The sequence below is a fragment of the Nuphar pumila genome, chromosome 12, assembly GCF_984573655.1.
Source record: "Nuphar pumila chromosome 12, dmNupPumi1.hap1.1, whole genome shotgun sequence".
NCBI classification, from domain to species: domain Eukaryota; kingdom Viridiplantae; phylum Streptophyta; class Magnoliopsida; order Nymphaeales; family Nymphaeaceae; genus Nuphar; species Nuphar pumila.
Window position 1 is genome coordinate 96,586,148 of NC_143260.1, and position 21,335 is coordinate 96,607,482.

The 21,335-nt window shown below is 34.6% G+C and overlaps 1 protein-coding gene across 1 annotated transcript; it reads right to left on the reverse strand.

Annotated features, from left to right (window-relative positions):
- On the reverse strand, positions 1-20,459 carry OEP16-1 (outer plastid envelope protein 16-1). The gene is made up of 6 exons (XM_089982893.1): positions 20,202-20,459; positions 20,067-20,118; positions 17,448-17,479; positions 13,873-13,906; positions 13,408-13,475; positions 1-329 (listed from the first exon to the last, which is right to left on the reverse strand). Exons 1-6 carry the CDS (start codon positions 20,313-20,315, stop codon positions 189-191), a joined length of 441 nt encoding a protein of 146 aa, XP_089839019.1. The 5' UTR covers positions 20,316-20,459; the 3' UTR covers positions 1-188.
- Positions 20,460-21,335: the final 876 nt, after the last annotated feature.

The window sequence follows — 21,335 nt, forward strand, 5'->3', positions numbered from 1 at the left end:
TCCCAGTAAATCATATCGTATTCTCCCAAGTCATACGGACCATAAAACTTATTGGCTCCTTTACCAGGACATAACCTTTTTTTCATACTAAAAATCCGATAACCAGGACAGAGTTCACAGTAATGCATAAAAGAACCATGAGAAAATGATTCTTACAAGCGTTCATTGTTAAAAGACCTTTCCTTCTTTCATGTAAGACGATTAATAAACACAGAAGCGGTAGCTATGGCGCCTCCTGTGATGGCATTAACCACGATCTTGTCTCTGTTATTGTTGTCTGCTGCTGAAAGCAAAGCCCCAGTAAATGCTCCACCGATCATTGCATTTTTCTGCAGGACCCAGAGAAGAGAAATTCTCAAAAAGAACAACCAATAAAGGTAAGATACAAGAAACTAAGTAAAAGGTTTAGTGAAGATAAGAATGAACAAGGGATAAAAGAAGACTCGAAATGAAGTAAAAAAAATGTGCTAAGAGAACGATATTATTAGCTGTAAGTAAACAAGTCAATAAGACACTCTAAATGAAAATAATCAGAACAAACAACTAAATTTGGTTTTGCCTTTCATCTACGTTTTCATTGAAATATGTCATAACAATTCAAAAAATTAGAAAGCTAAATCAAAATGGAGCAATCAAGAACATGCCCACCAAGTCATATACCCAGAAGCATCTTAGCTGCTAATGAGTTCCACACAATGTCACAAAAAAGTTAGTGATCATGATGAAATGAGAAAATGGCCAACCAATAGCTACTCAAAACTTTTAACAAGCAAAGAAGGGAAAGGCTTGGGGTTCACGAGTAGGATGAAAATAAGGACTTAACCATTGATTAAAAAACTTGAAGTCATTGATGAATCACAGTATACAAATGTGCAATTTCAAGGAATGTGTCACATGCCCCTGATTTGCACCAAAAGTTTACAATGTATTGCCTTATATTTGATTCAGATCATATTATATTTGTCTGAAATATACAAAAGGGAAGAGAGCCTTATAACACCATCGGATTTATTGCTTATGTCAAAATAATAATTTAACTGTGACAGCCTACTTGGGCCTTTTATACGGCCGGGAATGCCATTTTAATGAGAAGAAAAGCTGGTAAGCACTTTGCTAGAGGATATCCTACATTTCTCCATATCTTCATTATATATTCACATGTCCACTTTTGACTCTTTCCAGTAATTCGTGGTCACTTTTATTGATTAATTAAACCAATTTTTTTCATGCACATATCTCTTATGGACTGTCATGTCCACAGCCTTCAGTGCACACTAACAGTTTCCCAGTAATTCTTTCATCCCTAGAAAATTTTGGAGCAACATGGTGGCCCCTAAGACCAAGTGAACCGTCAAGGGCATTTTACTAATTTGGAAAAAATGCTTGGTAAATGATTCCTTGCTTTCACAAAGTATACTTAAAAACTGTGCCTTTCAGTGTTTGTGATAGAAACTAATTTATGGAATCACCATGATATTTTGAATTTCATTGACAATCTTCAAAAAAGGCCATGAATTTCATTAAAATATAATTGAATAACACAATCAGATCCAAAATGCAGAATTTAAATCTTCTTCATGAAAATTTTCTGAACACAGATCATTTACTGATTCTTGAACTACTGATCATTTTGGGAATTCTTTAATAGTGATTTTTCATTTACTCTTCAGTACATGGACATCTATTACTAAAACTATTAAACTTTTTTTTGTTTAAAATCAAGCATTTATTTTGGTTATATATGGTTGTTTCTTGGACTGTTAAAGTTCAAGTTCAATTCCATATGTTTTATAACTTCAAAGATTAAAAATAAAACAATTATTCAGTTATTTCCCGAGTGGCCATTGCATGGCCATCAAGCATCACTTAACACTTCACTGCGTTCCCCTGAAAAAAAAACACTACACTGCATTCTAGTGCAAGTAACAATGAGAGGAATAAAATATAACAGAGGAGAACGTGCAAGTAACAATGAGAGGAATAAAATATAACAGAGGAGAACACAAATAACTCGCCAATGTGCATGCATGCACAACCATACACATTAAACAATTCTGTGGTAGAATTGAACAAAGCAATGTTGTAAGCATCGTACTTTATCGTAAAATAACATATCGTTACTATGGGAAAAAGCAATACAATACACACTCGTATCACAATACAAGTGTGTATCATATCCGTATCGTATGTATTGTACAATACAATCTTGTATCATGCCGAATCATATAATACAGGGTGTATTGTATATATCATACGATACACCTTCGGCACACTTTAAAAAGGACCGAAACTTGTTTTTTATTTTTTAGGTTTTAAAGACCTCTTGAAGACCCACTTCCTCATTTGTGTAGAGGTTATTAGAGAGGTATCCACACACCTAAAGTGTCATGAGAGCGATTTGGAAGCCGATCCATGTGCATGAGAAAGGACTTTTGCGGTTTGCTCAAGTAAAAGTACATTTTCACCATTTTTCCACTAAGAAAGTGGGTTAAGGTAAAAATTATCTATTATGAATAAAATTACAAAACTATCCCCTAAAAAATTTCCTCCAACAAGATGGCATCAAAGTAGAAATAATGCTCTACACTCAGGCTTCACGAAAATTAGGGATTTATATCAAGACAGAAATAAGGCTCCACTCTTCCAAAAAATTTATTGATGATGTTTTATGCAGCTCACAGAGACATGTTAAAAAGTGTACACATAAATGTAATTATATATAATATTTTAATATATAATAAATTTTTTCTTTTTTTTCTTCTTTTTATATTTTTATTTTTGTCTAGTTCAATTTAAACTAGATTCAAAACTAGTCAAGATCCAACTAGATCTTGACTAGTTATAGCCGTTGGAGCTAGTCCAACGACTACAATTAGGGCCGTTGGACTAGCTCCAACTACTCTCTATAAGCTCTCTAAAACTTCTCTCTCTCCCTTTCTCTTTGTGTATAAATAAGGGTGACTCCCCTTTCCTTTGTAACAATGCTTTTTAAGCATTTAATGTGAATGAAATAAAATTTATAATTTTCTCTTTTGAGTTCTCTTATTTATGGCCTTTTGTGGGTTATGATTGAAGTGTCTTCAATAGACACTTACGTGGAAGATCCTCATTTCCTTGCATGGTATCAAAGCTTGAAAGCTTCTAGTTCTTGGAGTGCTGTCACCTTGTTTATCGTGTCTCTCTAGCAAAAGTTGATTTATCTCCTTGTTTGTGATTCAAGTGCTTTTTGTGTCATCATAGTTGAAGAAAGAAGACGTTTGGAAGATCGTTGACTACACAAAGATCGTGATTGTGCTCTTATCCTCTCCTCTTTTCTCATATTTTTCTTTTTTGTTATCTCTCATCATCTCTCTTTTTTCTTCACCTTTGTAAGAATGGATGACAATGATAAAGTCACCATCACGCCTATAAAACTAAATGATACCAATTATGTGATGTGAGCTTCAATCATGAAGCATCACATTTGGGGAAAAGAGTTGTGGGGAATAGTAGATGGTTTCGATTCGGAACCAAAAGTAATTCTCAAAAAAATTGAAAATGAGAAAGAGGTACCTCTCACGGAAGGAGAGAAAAATAAGGCATTAGCCACTTATAAGAAAAAGTAGAAAAAATGGAGGATGGGGCATGCCAAAATCATGTCTTGACTAATTAATAGAGTAGACATCAAGAAATGCTTTAGTCTTGCCAAATTTGAGCATGCCAATAAGGCTTGGGAGTATTTTAGAAATATGTATTCCCTTAAAGACATTACTATGTGTGCAATTTACAAGCTAAGGTTCAGACTTTAACTCAAAAAGACAAAAGTATTAGACAATATTATAATGAGTTGTCTGAACTATGAGAAGATTGACATTGTCCCGAAGATATCGAGCTTCGTAAAAAAAAAATCAATATGCAACATTTTTACCAATTTATAAATGCTTTGAGGCTGGAATTTGAAACAACCAAATCGGCCCTTTTACATAGAGGAAAAGTTTCCTCTATTATTGACACTATTGAAGAACTAACTATGGAGGAAAATAGGCTAAAAAAAAGACTCCAAAAAATGAAGAAGATTCCATTCTAACCGTATCTAAACCGAAAAATTATATACGTACTTATAGGCCACTTCATTTTGGTAAGCAGGGTAATGATTATGACAAAAAGAAAGTCATTTGTCACCATTGTCATGAACCGGGGCACTATAGGCCTCAATGTCTTAAATTGAAGAAAAGAAAGTTGCATCCGTTAGTCCATCACAAGAATCAAAAGATCAAGTCAATCAAGATGCACCCGTGTCTATGGCACAATTAATGAAAATCCTTCAACCTCTTCTCAAATGAGCATCTTCCTCAACTGAAGCCTCAATTGGAGCATTTGTCTTATCCTTCCCTGATCCCGGTAACTTTTCTTGGCTCCTCGACTCTGGTGCTTCCTTTCATATGACCCCAAATATCAATAGTTTGTCGGAATGTCTTAACAATAACTCAAGTGTGCCAAATGTTTTCACAACTGATGGTACATCTCTTGAAATAAAATGAATAATTTTTTTTGAAAATCTTCAAAACTCTAAAAAAAAAATTATTCCAAAAGTTAGATATATTTTTAAATTAAATCTAAACATTTTATCTGTCTCTCAAACATCTGATTATGGGTGTAACATCTCCTTCTCTTCTCATGGTTGTTAAGTACAGGATCGTAAGTCAGAAAAGCTAATTGGGAAAGGCCATAGAGAAGGACTCTATTATATGGATTTTTTGGAATTACTCAATAATGCCTTTTGTTATAATATTCAGAAATTAGATTTAGACCTATGTCACAAAAGACTTCCATCTTCATATATCCAAAATCCAACACTTTCCAAGTTTAGGAAAATTTTGTAATTCTAAAAATTTTGCTTATAAATATTGTATTCTTGGTAAAATTAAGAGATTATCACTTCATGATAGAACTTTTGTTTCATCTAGACCACTTGAATTAATATATTCGAACGTTTGGGGTCCCTCACTGATCATATTAAAAAGTGAATACGCATATTATGTAATTTTTGTTGATGACTTCTCTAGGCATACTTTGATCTACTTCCTTAAGCATAAATCAGAGGTCTTTTTGTATTTTTAAACATTTCACAAAATGGCTAAAAATAAATTTCAAAATGATATTTTCATTTTTTACACTGATTCATGGAGAGAATTTTTGTCAAAAGAATTTAAAAATTATCTCAATTTACATGGCATCACACATCAAATATCTTATCCACACACACCACAACAAAATAGTTTGGCAGAATGAAAACACTGACACATTATGAAAACCACTAGGACTTTATTGATAGCAAACCAAATCCCAAAAGAGTTTTGGGCTGAAGAAGCCCTAACTGCTACTTATCTCATTAACCGAATGTCAATTTCTTCTTTGAAAAATATAACTCTAATTGAAAAACTTGTAAAATTGTCTCCTGATTACTTCAGATTGAGAGTTTTTTGATGCAAATATTTTCTTTTCACCAACAAAAACGATAAACTCTCCCCCTGCACCATTCCTTGTGCCTTCCTAAGTTATGCAGATAATAAAAAAGGTTATAGGTGTTTTGATTTTAAAAATAAAAAACTGTATGTATCAAGAAATGTATCCTTCTTGGGAATTTTTTTTGAAAAGACCAAGTAACCAAATATTCGTTTTTAATAGATTTGACCTTGAAATCTGATGGATATGACTATGAATACGACCTAGATGATGGTCAAGGTATTGTTGATTCTGAACATAATGTTATTAATGAAGAGCAAACCCATAGGGACACTAGTTTACAATACTGAAGACGCAGAGAATCCAATCTTTCATGTACATTGAAAAAATATTTAGAAGCACAAACCAGAAGGTCATCTAGAGTCTCTAAACCTCCCAGTAAATTTGTGTCCTACGAATATTTTTCACCCACATATAAGGCATTTATTGCATTAATACACTCGTATATAGAACCTCCATCCTATACTCAAACCAAAAACCATATAGAATGGGTAGAAGCCATGAAGGCAAAATTAAAAGCATTAGAAAGGGCTAACACTTGTTCATTCAAAATATTCCACAAGGAAAGAAACCTATAGGTTGTAGGTGGGTTTATAAGATTAAAACTAAGAGTGACAGAACTCTTTAAAAATATAAGGCTAGATTAGTGGCCAAGGGGTATTCCCAAGAGTATGACATTGATTACGAAGAAACTTTTGCTCCAGTTACTCGGATGACCATAGTCAGAACACTGATAGCCTTAGCTTCTATTAGAAAATAGCTCATATTTTAAATGGATGTCAAAAATGTTTTTCTCAATAAAAGCCTAGTTGAAGAAGTTTATATGGAAGCACCACCTGGTATAAGTATTCTTAAGGGTAAAGATGTTCGTTTAGAAAAAGCTCTTTATGGTCTTAAATAGGTGCCAAAAGCCTAGTATGACAGGTTTAGTCATGTTATGCTTGGTATTGGATTCAGAACATGTTTGACTGACATTGCTTTGTTTATTAAGATTTCTAATGCATGGATTCTTCTTCTTCTTCTTTATGTGGATGACACGATCATCACCAGAGGAGACAAACAGGGAGTTGAAAACATTAAAAAGCTCCTTAAAAATCATTTTGAAATGACTGATTTATATTTATTGAGATGTTTTTTAGGAATTGAAATTGCTTGTTCCCCTCGAGGTTATTTATTATCTGAATCTAAGTTTGCTTTTGATATTGTTTTTAGCTCTGGAATTAAAGATGATAAGAGAGTGAATACTACAAATTTGTCAATACCAAAATGAGAATCGATGATGGAGAACCTATTGATGATCCCACTTCTTACAGACAACTTATTGAAACACTTTCTTATCTTTCCATTACTAGAGTTGATATAGCACATGTTGTGCACACAACTAGTCAATTTCAACATGCTCTCACCTTTGTTCACATGGGAGAAGTTTTGCGTATTGTTAGATACATTAAGTATTCCCTTTCAATAGGCCTCTTTTTGTCTGCTTCATCTTCATTAGATTTAATTGTTTATACTGATGCTGACTGGGGAGGTGATCCCAATAACAGACACTCAACCACTGGTTTTTGTGTTTTCTTAAGTAGATCCTTGATTTTGTGGCGGTGCAAAAATTAACAGAAGGTCTCTCTTTCGTCCACTGAAACTGAATACCGAGCCATGGCTACCACAACAACGGAGGTAGTTTGGCTCAGAAAACTGCTGACCGACATGGAAGTTGAAATAACAAAACTTTTACGCATGTGTTGTGATAACAAGAGTGCGACCTATATTGCCAGCAACCAAACATTTCATGAACGCACCAACCATATTTAAATGGATTGTCACTATGTCAGAGAGGAGTATCTACATGGAACCATTGAACCTCTCGTTGCTCCTAGATATCATTTTCTCTTAAACAAACTTTTGCTCATTTTACTGTAAGTTTGAGGAGGAGTGTTAAAAAGTGTACACATAAATGTAATTATATATAATATAATAATATAATATTTTATATTTATTTATTTATTTCCTTTTTTTCTTCTTTTTTAATTTTTATTTTTGTCTAGTTCAATTTGAACTAGATTAAAAACTAGTCAAGATCCAACTAGATCTTGACTAGTTGTTATAGCCGTTGGAGCTAGTCTAATGAATACAAATAGAGCCGTTGGACTAGATCCAATGACTCTCTATGAGCTCTCTAAAGCTCCTCTCTCTTTGTATATAAATAGGGGCGACTCCCCTCTCCTTTGTAAAAATGCTTTTTAAGCATTTCATGTGAATGAAATAAAGTTTATTATTTTCCCTTTTGAGTTCTCTTATTTATGCCTTTTTGTGGGTTATGATTGAAGTGTTTTCAATAGACACCTATTACAAGCATTTGTGCTTTAGTGGAAGATCTTCATTTCCTTACAACATAAATGTTTTATATGTTATTTTATGGCTGTATTTTGTGCAATTTATCATAGTTTCATGTGTTATTATTTATTATAGAATTTTTTCATGATTTTTTTAGAATTTTTATAAATTTTTTATGATACGATACATATCTTATTTTGGGCCCGACCGATGCGGGTAACGATCCGATACTTACAACCTTGGAACAAATTATTTATCATGGTACACCCTTTGGCTAGCATAAATCCAGTTAGTAAAAGCCAAATTAAATACTTGAGATACGTTTGATATAGCCTAGTACCAAACCCATAGCCAATGACATCAACATCATGAAGAAGTTGGCCAATGCCTTAGTGTTTCAACAAAGCAACTATTGCAATGAGAAAGTCATGTCCAAGAAATAGCCCATGTTGAAATACAGAACTTAATTATAATGTGTTCTAGTGCAAGTAACAATGAGAGGAATAAAATATAGCAGAGGAGAACACAAATAACTCACCAATTTGGGTGCATGTACGATACAGTACAATACATATTGTTACTATGGGTAAAAGCGATATGATACACACTCGTATTGCAATATGAGTGTGTATCATATCAGTATCGTATGTATGGTATGATACAATCTTGTATCATGTCGTATCATACGATACAATCCTGTATCATGTCGTATCATACGATATAGGGTGTATCGTACAATACACCTTCGATGTACTTTAAAAAGGGTTGAAATTTGTTTTTTATTTTTTGGTTTTTAGAGACCTCATAAGGACCAACTTTCTCATTTATGTAGAGGTCATTAGAGGGATATCCACGCACCCTAAGATTCCTAAGAGTGATTTAAGGGCCGATCCGTATGCAATGGAGAGGATTTTTGTAGTTCGCACAAGTAAGAGTACATTTCCACTATTTTTTCACTCAAAGAATTGAGTTAAGGTAAAAAATCTCTATTATGAGTAAAATTACAAAACTACCCTCCAAAAAATTCCGCCAATAGGCTGTCATCGCGATAGAAATCATGCTCTACTCAGGCTCCATGAAAATAAGGGATTTATATCAAGGTGAAATCATGTTCCACATTTTAAAAATTTATTGATGTCTTATGCAGCTCATAGAAACATAAATGCTTAATATGTTATTTTATGGTTGTATTTTGTGCAATTGGCGTAGTGGAATGGGCCTTGGTTGCTAGACGGGCAGTCAAGGTTCGATTCTCATGGGTGTCGCCCCTCTGTGCAAGCCAATGCGTAGCATAGCGCCCGAGGGTAGGAGAACTAGCCTCAGAGTTTTACGTTGATGGCACAACGACCATAGGTATGGCGGGCTGAGCCAATATGACCAGGTCTTCGTGCTGGGTGCGGTTTCTTTGGGTTATAAGTCCAAAAAAAATCAAAGTAAATACTTAAGATACGTTTGATATAGCCTATTACCAAACCCATAGCCAATGGAATCAACATCACGAAGAAGTTGGCCAATGCCTTAGTGTTTCATCAAAGCAACTATTGCACGAGAAAGTCATGGCCAAGAAATAGCCCAAGCTGAAATATAAAACTTAATTATAATGCGTTCTAGTGTAACAATGAGGAATAAAATATAACAGAGGAGAACACAAATAACTCACCAAATGCACGTGCATGCACAACCACACACATTAAACAATTCTATGGTAGCATTGAACAAAGCAATGTTGTAAGTATCATACGATATAGTAAGATACGTATCGTTACTATGGGCAAAAGAGATACGATACACACTCGTATTACAATACAAGTGTATACTGTATCCATATCATATGTATCGTATGATCCAATCCTGTATCGTGTCGCATCATACAATACATGGTGTATTGTACAATACACTTTCGGTGCACTTTAAAAAGGGTTGAAACTTGTTTTTATTTTTTGAGTTTTAAAGACCTCTTGAGGACAGACTTCCTCATTTGTGTAGAAGCCATTAGAGGGGTATCCACGTACCCTAAGAGTCGTGAGAGCAATTTGGGGGCCGATCTGTGTGCAAAGAGAGGACTCTTGCGGTTCGCTCAAGTAAGATTGCATTTCCACTAATTTTCACTCAAGAAAGTGGGTTAAGGTAAAAAATCTCAACAACAACAACAACTACGCCTTCATCCCAAAATAATTGGGGTCGGCGATATGAACCAAATAAGAAAATCATTCTGGGTCTTCCACATGAATCCTTCTCCTCCAATCATTTCTATCCAAAGTCATGTCGTCGGTGAGGTTCAAAGCATTCATATCCTTTCCTATCATTTCCATCCAAGTCTTCTTAGGCCTACCCTGACCTCTTTTAACTAATATATATTTTCCATTTGTCCATCCTTCTAACTGGAGCATCATTAGGCCTTCGCCGAATATGTCCAAACCACCATAAACGATTCTCTCTCATCTTATTTTCAATGGATGCAACGCCTACCTTCTTACGTATCTCCTCGTTTCGAATCTTATCTTTTATTGTATTTCCACACATCCATCAAAGCATACGTATCTCAGCTATACTCATTTTTTGAATATGATGTCTCTTGGCAGCCCAACATTCCGTACCATATAGTAAAGCGGGCCTAATTGTCATCCTATAAAACTTTCCCTTCAACCGCAATGGCATTCTAGGATCGCACAACACACCAGTTGCACTTTTCCATTTCATCCACCCAACCTTTATCCTATGATTTACATCTCCATCAATTTCTCCATCCTTTTGAATGATAGATCCCAAATATTTGAAACAGTCATCCACCGGTATTTCTTACTCACCAAGCTTCACAACACTCCCATCACTACTTCGTTGCTTACTAAACCGACATTCCATATATTATGTCTTACTCTTACTCAACTTAAAACCTCTTGCTTCCAATGTCTGTCTCCATAATTCTAACTTAGCATTAACCCCAGCTCTAGACTCATCAATCAAAACAATATCATCAACAAACAACATACATCATGACATATTTTCTTGAATTGATATCGTAAACCCATCCATCACTATAGCAAATAGGAAAGGGCTTAAAGCAGATCCTTGATGTAACCCAACCGTTATAGGAAAATTGGTTGTTATCCCTCCACAAGTGTGGACATTGGTTACTACTCCTTCGTACATATCTTTAATTATACTAATGTACTTGAGAGAAACACCTTTCCTCATCATTGTCCACCAGAGAACATCCCTAGGTACTTTATCGTATGCCTTCTCCAAATCAATAAAAACCATATGCAAATCTTTATTCCTCTCTCTAAATCTCTCAATAAGTTGTCTAAGAAGATGTATAGCTTCCATAGTTGATCTTTCAGGCATAAAACCAAATTGATTCTCTGATATCATGACAACCTTCCTCAACCTATACTCAATCACCCTCTCCCAAAGTTTCATAGTATGACTCATGAGTTTTATACCACGATAGTTTGTGCAATCTTTTATATCACCCTTATTCTTATATAGAGGCACCAAAGTACTCTTCCTCCACTCATTAGGCATCTTATTTGTCCGCCAAATCTTGTTAAAAAGATTTTTCAACCATTCTAAACCTTTCTCACCCAAGCATTTTCAAGCCTTGATAGGTATACCATATGGGCCAACTGCCTTTCTTGATTTCATTTTCTTCAAAACCTCTACAATTTCTTTCTTTTGAATATTGCGCATGAAGTCACGATTCATCTCATGAAAAGGAATGGAGAAGTCTCCAAGATCCTGAGCATGACTTCCATTAAATAACTTATCAAAATAATTTTTCCATCTCTCCTTAATCTCCTCATCTTTGACTAAAACCCTTTGCGTTTCATCTTTGATACATCTAACCATACCCAGATCCCTCGATTTTTTATCTCTCATCTTTGCAAGCCTATAAATATCCTTCTCGGCCTCTTTGGTATCCAACTTGTCATAAACCTCCTTATATACCTTATCTCTCGCGTTTCGAACTACTTTTTAGCTTCCTTCTTTGCTATCATATACTTCTCCAAATTCTCATTATCACGACTCTTACTTAGATTTCTATAACACTCTTTTTTAACCTTAATAGCTAATTTGACATCCTCGTTCCACCATGATGTATCCTTACCTAGCGGTGCACCGCCTTTAGACTCACCCAATAACTCCTTAGCCACCTTTCTCATGCAACCCGCTATCTTATTCCACATTGATTTTGAATCCTCCTCGAAACACCAATCAGCTTCCTTAACTACCTGCTCTACAAACATTCCTTGTTTAGCTCCTTTCAGTGCCCCCCACTTAATTCTAGGATCTATCCTATGTCTATCCCTTTTGCGGCATTTTCTAAATCTAAGATCTAAAATTAAGACTCTATGTTGTGTAGCTACACTTTCTCCTGGTATAACCTTACAATCAATGCAACAACCCCTATCTCTCTTTCTAAGTAGAAAAAAATCTATCTGACTCGTATTAACCCCACTTTTAAATGTTACTAGGTGAGACTCTCTCTTCCTAAACCAAGTGTTGGTTAACCAAAATCTAAAATCCTTTCTCCACTTTCGTTTCTTTCTCCTATACCATAGCCTCCATAGATACTCTCAAATTCATCCCTACTAATGCCTACATGTCCATTAAGGTCTCTATTATGAGTAAAATTACAAATCTACCCTCTGAAAAAAATTCGCTAACAAGATAGCATCAAGGTAGAAATCATGCTCTACACTCAGGTTCCACAAAAATTAAGGATTTATATCAAGGTGAAATCAGGCTCCACACTCCAAAAAATTTATTTATGATGTCTTGTGCGGCTCATAGAAAAATAAATGGTTCATATGTTATTTTATGGTTGGATTTTATGCAATTCATCATTTTTTCATATGTTATGATTTTTTTTAGATTTTTTGCTAATTTTTCATGAATTTAAAAAAAATTATTCAAAAATTATAATTTTTTAACGATACAATACATATCTTATTTTGGGCCCGACTGATACGGGTAATGATACGATACTTACAACCTTGGAACAAAGTATTTATCATGGACACCCCTTGGCTTGCATAAATCCAGTTAGTAAAAGCCAAATTAAATACTTGAGATATGCTTGATATAGCCTAGTACGAAATCCATAGCCAATGGCATCAACATCACGAAGAAGTTGGCCAATGCATTAATGTTTCAACAAAGCAACTATTGCGATGAGAAAGTCATGACCAAGAAATATCCCATGTTCAAATACAAAACTTAATTATAATGCATGTTGAATAAATCCCAAAGGGTTAGTTTTCACATTTAGAGATTGATAAATGACCAACCATGGTAAGACACATAAACTAGCTAAAAATGTTAATCACAGGCTATATATATATATATATATATATATATATAAAGGCCCTATGCCCCTACCATGACAACACATGCATAAACTAGCTAAAAATGATAATAAGTACACCTATATGTGTATGTGCATATCCCAAATGCCAGTGCATGAAAACATAATGTCTAGAGATAGCTTCATAAGAAAATAGACAATCAAGCAAATAAAAAGTGGCGAAAGTAAAATAGACCCAAGTGGGATTAAATGAGAACTACCCAGTCTTTTCTGCCATGAATCCTTTCCATTCCATATTCCATTCCCACATAAACTCCAGCCACAGTGCCTGCAATTACATGAAAATGAAGATTGATTATATAATTGGATTCTCATGGAAAATTAGGGATACTTTACAAGATCATATGACATATATCTCAAAATGTACTATATTATAATGGCTTTCTTTTAATGGATAGCCAAGCAGTGGAGCAGCCTCTGGAGAGCCTTAAGTTAAAATAGGGTAAAACTGCCCAGTCCAGGGAACAAAGAAATTTGGACTCAGGTACAGGAATGAAGAAATCCATAATGCTTAATCTTTCTTTTGAATCTTTGATGGATAGTGAAGCTCTGGAGAACTCTAGGACAAGAAACTGTAACTCTGCCCAGTCCAAGGAAGAAAGATATTTGGGCACAGGAATGAATAGCTTAACATATGAAGGAATCAAGAAAATCATAAGGCTTACCCCATAATGCACCTTCCTTGCACATCTTTTTTAACTGCAAAAACATGAACAATTATCAGGGATATATACACTAAACTGTTCCATATACTGATATATTTTCTATGTATACCAACAGAGAAGCAGTGTGACTGTTCTTTTATGCACAAAATTCTTGCTTAGAAAGAGAATTTCTGAATGGTATATTGTGTGCATGTGTATACAGCAAGTAGGATAGTAATATATCAGCATAACTGAACAAGTGAATATGCAAGTCAGCTAACAGTAACTAGCAACTGTTCGAGTTTATTCCCAAAATTATTCAAATCTTCCACCACTGCCAGGGTATATGTAAAAGACAAAGACCCAAGAATAAATAATAGCACTCAATTAGATTTCCAATGGCCATTTGATCGGGTCAATTTTATAGGGTGAGTTGCAAAAGACTGTATAACCTCTCCATTACACAGAACAAGCACTATACGGAGTACAGTGAACAGGACAAAAAAAGCAATATATATGAACATGAAAGAAAAAAATCCCAACAGAAACATAGAATCAGGTAAGGGACAGTTATCTAGGCAAGAAATTGATTTCATGTATTTAGACGGATAAACCCAAAATAGAAAAAATAAAATTAGAGAAAATTTTAACATAAAGGACTATATAAATACATATAGTGGGGGAAAATTTAGGTTTAGAAGGTCCACACAGAAATCAAGATGCAAAAGATGAAACATTAAGCAGCTTATTGTTCTGAAACACTACAAAATTGAGCCAACACCTATCAAACTCTTCATCAAGGTGGTAGATGTAGCTGAATGATAAAAAAGTGTTGCTTTTTATGCGAACCCTGAGGAGCACCGTCCATAAATGTCCACCAAAATGTGACTGATTAGCACTCTAAACGAGTCACTCCTTACATGCAATTGCAGTCATGAATTGCCACTGATTTGGTATTGGTCCATCTAAGAATCTTCTTTCAATAAGCCCAAGAATGTTCATTACCATAGATCTCTTATGGAACCATCAACGAGAATTCTTCCCAAGAATGCAAGTTGGAGTTAAGGTCCCCTCCTCTGGAGCTATCACCTTAGCATGGTTGATATGATTAACAATTTGTAAGACATACCACTAACTTGCAGACCATCCTACACTTTGCATAAACAAATTCAGTTTCTTCATGTAATCACTATCTGCCCAATATTTACTTGATTTTTGCTACACAGGAATCTATACTTCTGCTAACAATATATTATCTAAAGGAATGAAATGTAATGTTACATGCAGCGTTATCAAAAACATGCCTTGAGGAGCAAAAGGCATGCCTCGCCTTGAGGTGCGGCCCTCTGTGCCTCAAGGCGCAAAACTGAGGTGCAAAAAAAAATTTTTTTTTTTTACAACAAGATTTCTGAAACATGATCAACAAGATTTTTGTAGGTTAATCTCATATTTTTTTCAGTTATTTCAGTTATGTAATCCGTTTCTTAGTATATTACTATATTTTAACTTTTGTTGGTTAATCTCGTATATTTTTTAGTTATTTCAGTTATGTAATTAGTTTCTTAATATTTTTTACTTTTGTTGGTTAATCTCATATATTTTCCAGTTATATAATCAGTTTTTTAGTTACTTTTATATGTTAGTCTCATATTTTTTAGAATAATCTCATATATTTTAACTTTTGTAGGTTAATCTCATACATTTTCCAGTTATTTCAGTTATGTAATCAATTTCTTAGTATATTTTAACTTATGTTGGTTAATCTCATATATTTTTCAGTTATGTAATCAGTTTTTTAGTTACTTTTATATGTTAATCTCATATTTTTTAGAATAATCTCATATATTTTAACTTTTGTTGGTTAATCTCATATATTTTCCAGTTATGTAATCGGTTTCTTAGTATATTTTATCTTTTGTTGGTTAATTTCATATATTTTCCAGTTATGTAATCATTTTTTTAGTTACTTTTATATGTTAATCTCATATTTTTTAGAATAATCTCATATATTTTAACTTTTGTAGGTTAATCTCATATATTTTCCAGTTATTTCAGTTATGTAATCAGTTTCTTAGTATATTTTAACTTTTGTTGGTTAATCTCATATATTTTCCAGTTATGTAATCAGTTTTTTAGTTACTTTTATATGTTAATCTCCTATTTTTTAGAATAATCTCATATATTTTAACTTTTGTTGGTTAATCTCATATATTTTCCAGTTATGTAATTGGTTTCTTAGTATATTTTATCTTTTTTTGGTTAATCTCATATATTTTCTAGTTATGTAATCATTTTTTTAGTTACTTTTATATGTTAATCTCATATATTTTAACTTTTGTAGGTTAATCTCATATATTTTCCAATTATTTTAGTTATGTAATCAGTTTCTTAGTATATTTTAAACTTTTTTTGGTTAATCTCATATATTTTCCAGTTATGTAATCAGTTTTTAGTTACTTTTATATGTTAATCCCATAATTTTTTAGTACTTATTTGAGATTCTCTATTTCTTATTGGTTGTTATTTCATCAATAAAGCATTTTTTTATTTATTTATATTTTTAGATATTTTTTATAATTTTTTTAAAGTTTTCAAAAAAAATATTTGAGGCTTACGCTTTACGCCTCGCCTCAGTTTTTGGTGAAGCGCCTCGCTACGCCTCAACGCTTTTGACAACACTGGTTACATGGTATTGGCAGCTGGTGACTACCTGCGATCCATATGAAGAGTGGACAACCATCAGAGTTTTTAATAACATTTCGGCAAAACCGACTTCTGATCCAAGTCCACACCAAAAAGAATATGATAACTTGGGCAACATCAAGCGGATGAGGGAAATTTCTGTTTTATTAGGTTTTCTTCATGGCACTTCCAACTCTTGTCTCATTCATTACCTTTTACTTTATATGGGCATATTACCTTGTGACATCTCTTTATCCTTGGCTTCTAGCAAATACTTTTCATTCCCCTTAAAAAGAAAACAAAAATGACATAGCCCAAAATCTTAACCCTCAAACCATGTGAATCGAGCAGCTTGGAGAAGAAACCGGAATTGCTCACTTAATTGGTGATAAAGAAAAGACAGATCCTGAACTAAGATATGTATACAAATGGATATTACATATATGGCAAATCATTAAATTGATCCCAGAAATGCAAGACTGTAAAGAAGACATGAATATCCTTGTGCACATGACACACACATATCTATTCACCAAACCAAACTAGTGAGCATGGATCTATGAAAGTACAAATACCCAAAGCACATAACCACACCAGGACTCAAAGTTCTACAGCATTTGCTGCTTTGGTTCAAGCCAAATCAACCACCAACGATTCATGGCCCACCGAGACCATTATATACATCCAACTCTATCAGCTAAACATAAACTCAAGCACATTTACTTGGGATATTTTTGGAGAACTGCATTGTTCCTGGATGAAAAAGGAGCAGATATATCTATTCTCTACCGTCTTTACCATCCCGACATTTTGTCGTAATAACATAATGTCTAACATGCCAATTGAATGAATTCTTAAACAATCTAAAATGACAAAAAAAAGCACAATAAATCCTAAGAAAGAAGGAACCTTACCATGTGCTCAAAATTGTTGCCTGAAATGCTTCCTACAATGACCAACATAAGCGTATATGAATAAGGAAACATTATGCAACAGTATTTGTAAAGTACCAATATTTCACTCAAACATATTGTATATAAAAAATATTGCCATGTTGCCATGATAAATAGAATGAAGTAGAGGAAAGATGTATACGTGGTGTTTTACTCGTAGATCGTTCAAGGCAATTCCTCGATGAGGGTTTTTCTTAGAGATCTTTTCAAAAAGTGATTTTTCTCTGGAAAAACTTGGAAAAATCTTGGGAGATTTAAAAATTGAAAAATATAAATAATAATAAGAAACATAGGAAAATAATAGGTTTTCTATTATTTCTTGCAAAAAAATATAAAGAAACAAGCTTCAAAAGTGTTTAAAATACAAAAGAAACCAAGAAAACAGAAAAATTGTAACTTAAAACATATATAAATAAGAATTTTTAAAATGGTTTTTTGTAAATTGGTCCCTGCCTTATCAGGCATTTGCAAATTAGACCTTGCCTTATCACGTTTTGCAAATTGGACCCCGCACCATGGTCAAATGTTGACAATGGTTAATGATTCACCACAAAGCCTTCTCTCACCAAATGCCCCTTGTCTCCCCCTCTTTCCCTCTCTCCCTTCCCAGAGACTCTGTCTCCTTCCCCATCCCGATGGCTGCCAGTGGTGGTCTACAGTCAGGGCAAGATGGTGATTCCATGCACACGATGTAATTGAAAATACCACCAAACCAAATGGGAAATGAAAGATATGATGCACATTTATCAAATGGCTGAAAGTTGTTTACGATTCAATGGCACGACAATCTACTAGAAATGTGAAGGCCCCGTCTACAATTATGGTTTGGTTCATTGTACAGGCCGAGGCAGCTGGACCATTGCTTGATTATTTCTGTATAGCTTTAAAATATGAGAGAGAGAGAGAGGGTGGATTAAAACTTAAAACCATTGTTAGAATCAGTTTTTGAGTCGAATGGGCTTTTGAAAAAGCACAGCCTTGAATCAAAATTGTTTTACACAGTTTTGCAAATTAGTCCCTACCATATTCAGTATTTACAAAATAGTCTCTATGAGGGCAAAACTGTTAATTTATGTTCCTTTTAACAGTTTCCGTCGGGGTGAGGAACGGCTGTTAACTCAGGGACCAATTTGTAAAGGTTAATCAAAAGGTGGTCACCAATTTGCAAAACCTGATAAGGCATGGACTAATTTGCAAATGCTTGATAAGGCAAGGACCGATTTGCAAAAACCTCTTTTTAAAAAATAATAAAAAAATATTGTGATAATAATATTTTGCAGATATTATCGGCCTAGCTGAAAATGTAGATAATATTGGGATATTTTCAAAATATCAGCTATATCGGTGACTGTGGTCTTACTTAACTTGGTCCTGTAGACTACATTTAGAACCTGCCACATTTTTTTAAAAGGACAAAAATGGCAAACTTGTTTCATTATAACATCCTCCACATTTACTTCAAGACTCACAACGATAAGATGACAACAAAATCACACTCAAAACTCAGATTCCACTTATCCACATATTTGTCTACAGCCCCAGAAACAGAGAAAATTTGTCAAAGAACTTCCCTTTGCTTACCCAGAAAAACCTTAAGCTACATTTACTTCGAGACTCGCAACAATAAGATGGCAATAAAATCACAGTCAAAACTCAGATTCAACTTATCCACATATTTGTCTACAGCCCCAGAAACAGAAAAAATTTGTCAAGGAACTTCCCTGTGCAAACACAGAAAAAACTCAACAGTGAAATCACATAAGAAAACACAGAGAAGCCAATAACAGCAAGATCTGGAAAAGCTGCAAATCACCACTTAAAATATGTCAGGTACAAATTCAATAAATTCAACCTTGAGACGGGGCTTTAAACCCTGCAGAGCTCTCAATTGGGTTACAAAGGAACACTGCCTAATGAGACCTATGGACCATATTTCCGATGTAAAGGTCGCATTCCCTGGCTTACAGACCAATCCAGAAGTTATAAAAAAGAACAAAGCAATTGAGGCAGACCCTCCTTACGAAAATGACAGAATCACGTTTGAAATGCACAGAAAAACTCAAAGAGCCTCCAAGCTCTTTGGACAAAAGAAACTAGAAATCTCAGTAAGCACAGAAAAAAAAATCATTTTTCCTTACTAAACCCAAAATAATTCATCAATCGCATTTTGGGCAGTCCCGTTCATATCTTCCATTTTTCAAGAACAAAATTAAAACAAATAGTAACGGCCAAAAAAATAGGAAACAAGAAAAGAAAATGAAATCATTACCCATGTATGAAAGAAGTATCACGGTATCGAACGACACGACACGATATGACACTATCTACTTTAAAAAAAAATAAAATTTAACAACATTTTCAATAATAAAGAAATTTCATATATTAAAATAGCAGGTCATATTTGTAATCAATAAAATAACGAAAAAATACGGTGTCTTCTTGTTCTATTTCGTCACGAAACTCATACCGTGTCACGGTGCGTGTCCGTATCTTCGTAAAAATCCATGACTAATTTTCGTCAAAGGAAAAAAAGAAGAAAAGAAAAGAGGAGGTAAGGACAGGAAAACCAGTTAGGGATACCTTTACGGATGCATTGGTAGGCCTCCTCCGCAGCGACTCGAGTCGCACCCACCTGAAAATGGCACAAAACACCCAATAAAATAAGGACACGAAAAACATGCCAAGGAAAGACGAGAAATGCGGAGAGAGATGTACGGCTCCGATCTTGAGGAATCCGTCGACCGTCCGATTGAGAAGCGGATGGCCCATGTCGACGAACACGTCGACGGTGGGCGATCCCAAATTCGCCGATATGCGTCCGTGAGGCATCTTCCTCTCTTTCTCACACCACACGCACACGAACACACACAGACAGATCGGACACTTCTCTGTCAGTAGCAGAGACGTAAAGATCCAAGGAGCAAGGAAGAAGAAGGTGAAGAAGAGCAATCACCAGAATTTGCGCGCGACCCTTTATAAGCTCTCGTAACTGACGCTTTTCAGGCTCGTCGACACGTGTCCATGTGAAGGCTTACAGTCCCTTATACGCTTTTTCATACTTTTTCTGTTTCTCATTAAAGTCGCGATAACATCGCAGTTTTATCACGTTATTTTTATCACTGTCGCTATTTTCCTTAACTACACTTTCAGAACCCCCGATATAAATGAGAGTGGATCGGGTCTCTGACGGTGCAACTTGGATGTCGTTCATCTTAAAAAATGGGCGACACCTATCAAAGAGTGAAAAAGACTTGGATTACACTTTTGGGTATGGCATGGGTCCGGACCTTAGTCTAATCGAGTCTATTATAAGAGAAATGGTACTCGAACCCGATAAGAACAACATGAACCAGACTCGGACTATACCAAGTAAAATAATATTTTTTATTGTTTTTACATTGAAAATTTATAGGTCTTACGGATCGAACCCGAGTCTGGTATAAAATTACACAAACTATACATGGGTTCATGTATTAATCAACCTTCAAGTCTGGATCCGGGTCTTCTTATTTGTCATGACACTATAAGATTTGGTCCAAGTCGGGTAAACCCGACCCGTTGACACCCTAGTTGTGTTGCAGCTGTTTGCTGTAATGCTTACGATGGTGACAAGCATTTCTGAAAATGTCGTGTTCTGCTGCCAGTCGGTAAGTGCAAGCCTTAACTACCACGTGTCCAAAAGGATGATAGCTTGTTAATGTGTTCTCTGCTCCCCACCGTACACTTGGAAAACTCAATCTCTCAATTATGAATCGAATCAAGCTGAATCACTCCTAGCTTTTAACCAACAGATGGCACGTGTCAAAAACAACATGAAAATAATATTTTAAATACTATAAAAATATTTTA

Excerpts from the sequence above, each read along its gene's own strand:
- OEP16-1 (XM_089982893.1), bottom strand. The coding sequence starts at position 20,315 with ATGCCTCACGGACGCATATCGGCGAATTTGGGATCGCCCACCGTCGAC. Across the intron at positions 13,476-13,872 it reads CAAGGAAGGTGCATTATGGG|GCACTGTGGCTGGAGTTTAT; the intron begins GTAAGCCTTATG and ends ATGTAATTGCAG. Across the intron at positions 330-13,407 it reads TTCATGGCAGAAAAGACTGG|AAAAATGCAATGATCGGTGG; the intron begins GTAGTTCTCATT and ends TGGGTCCTGCAG.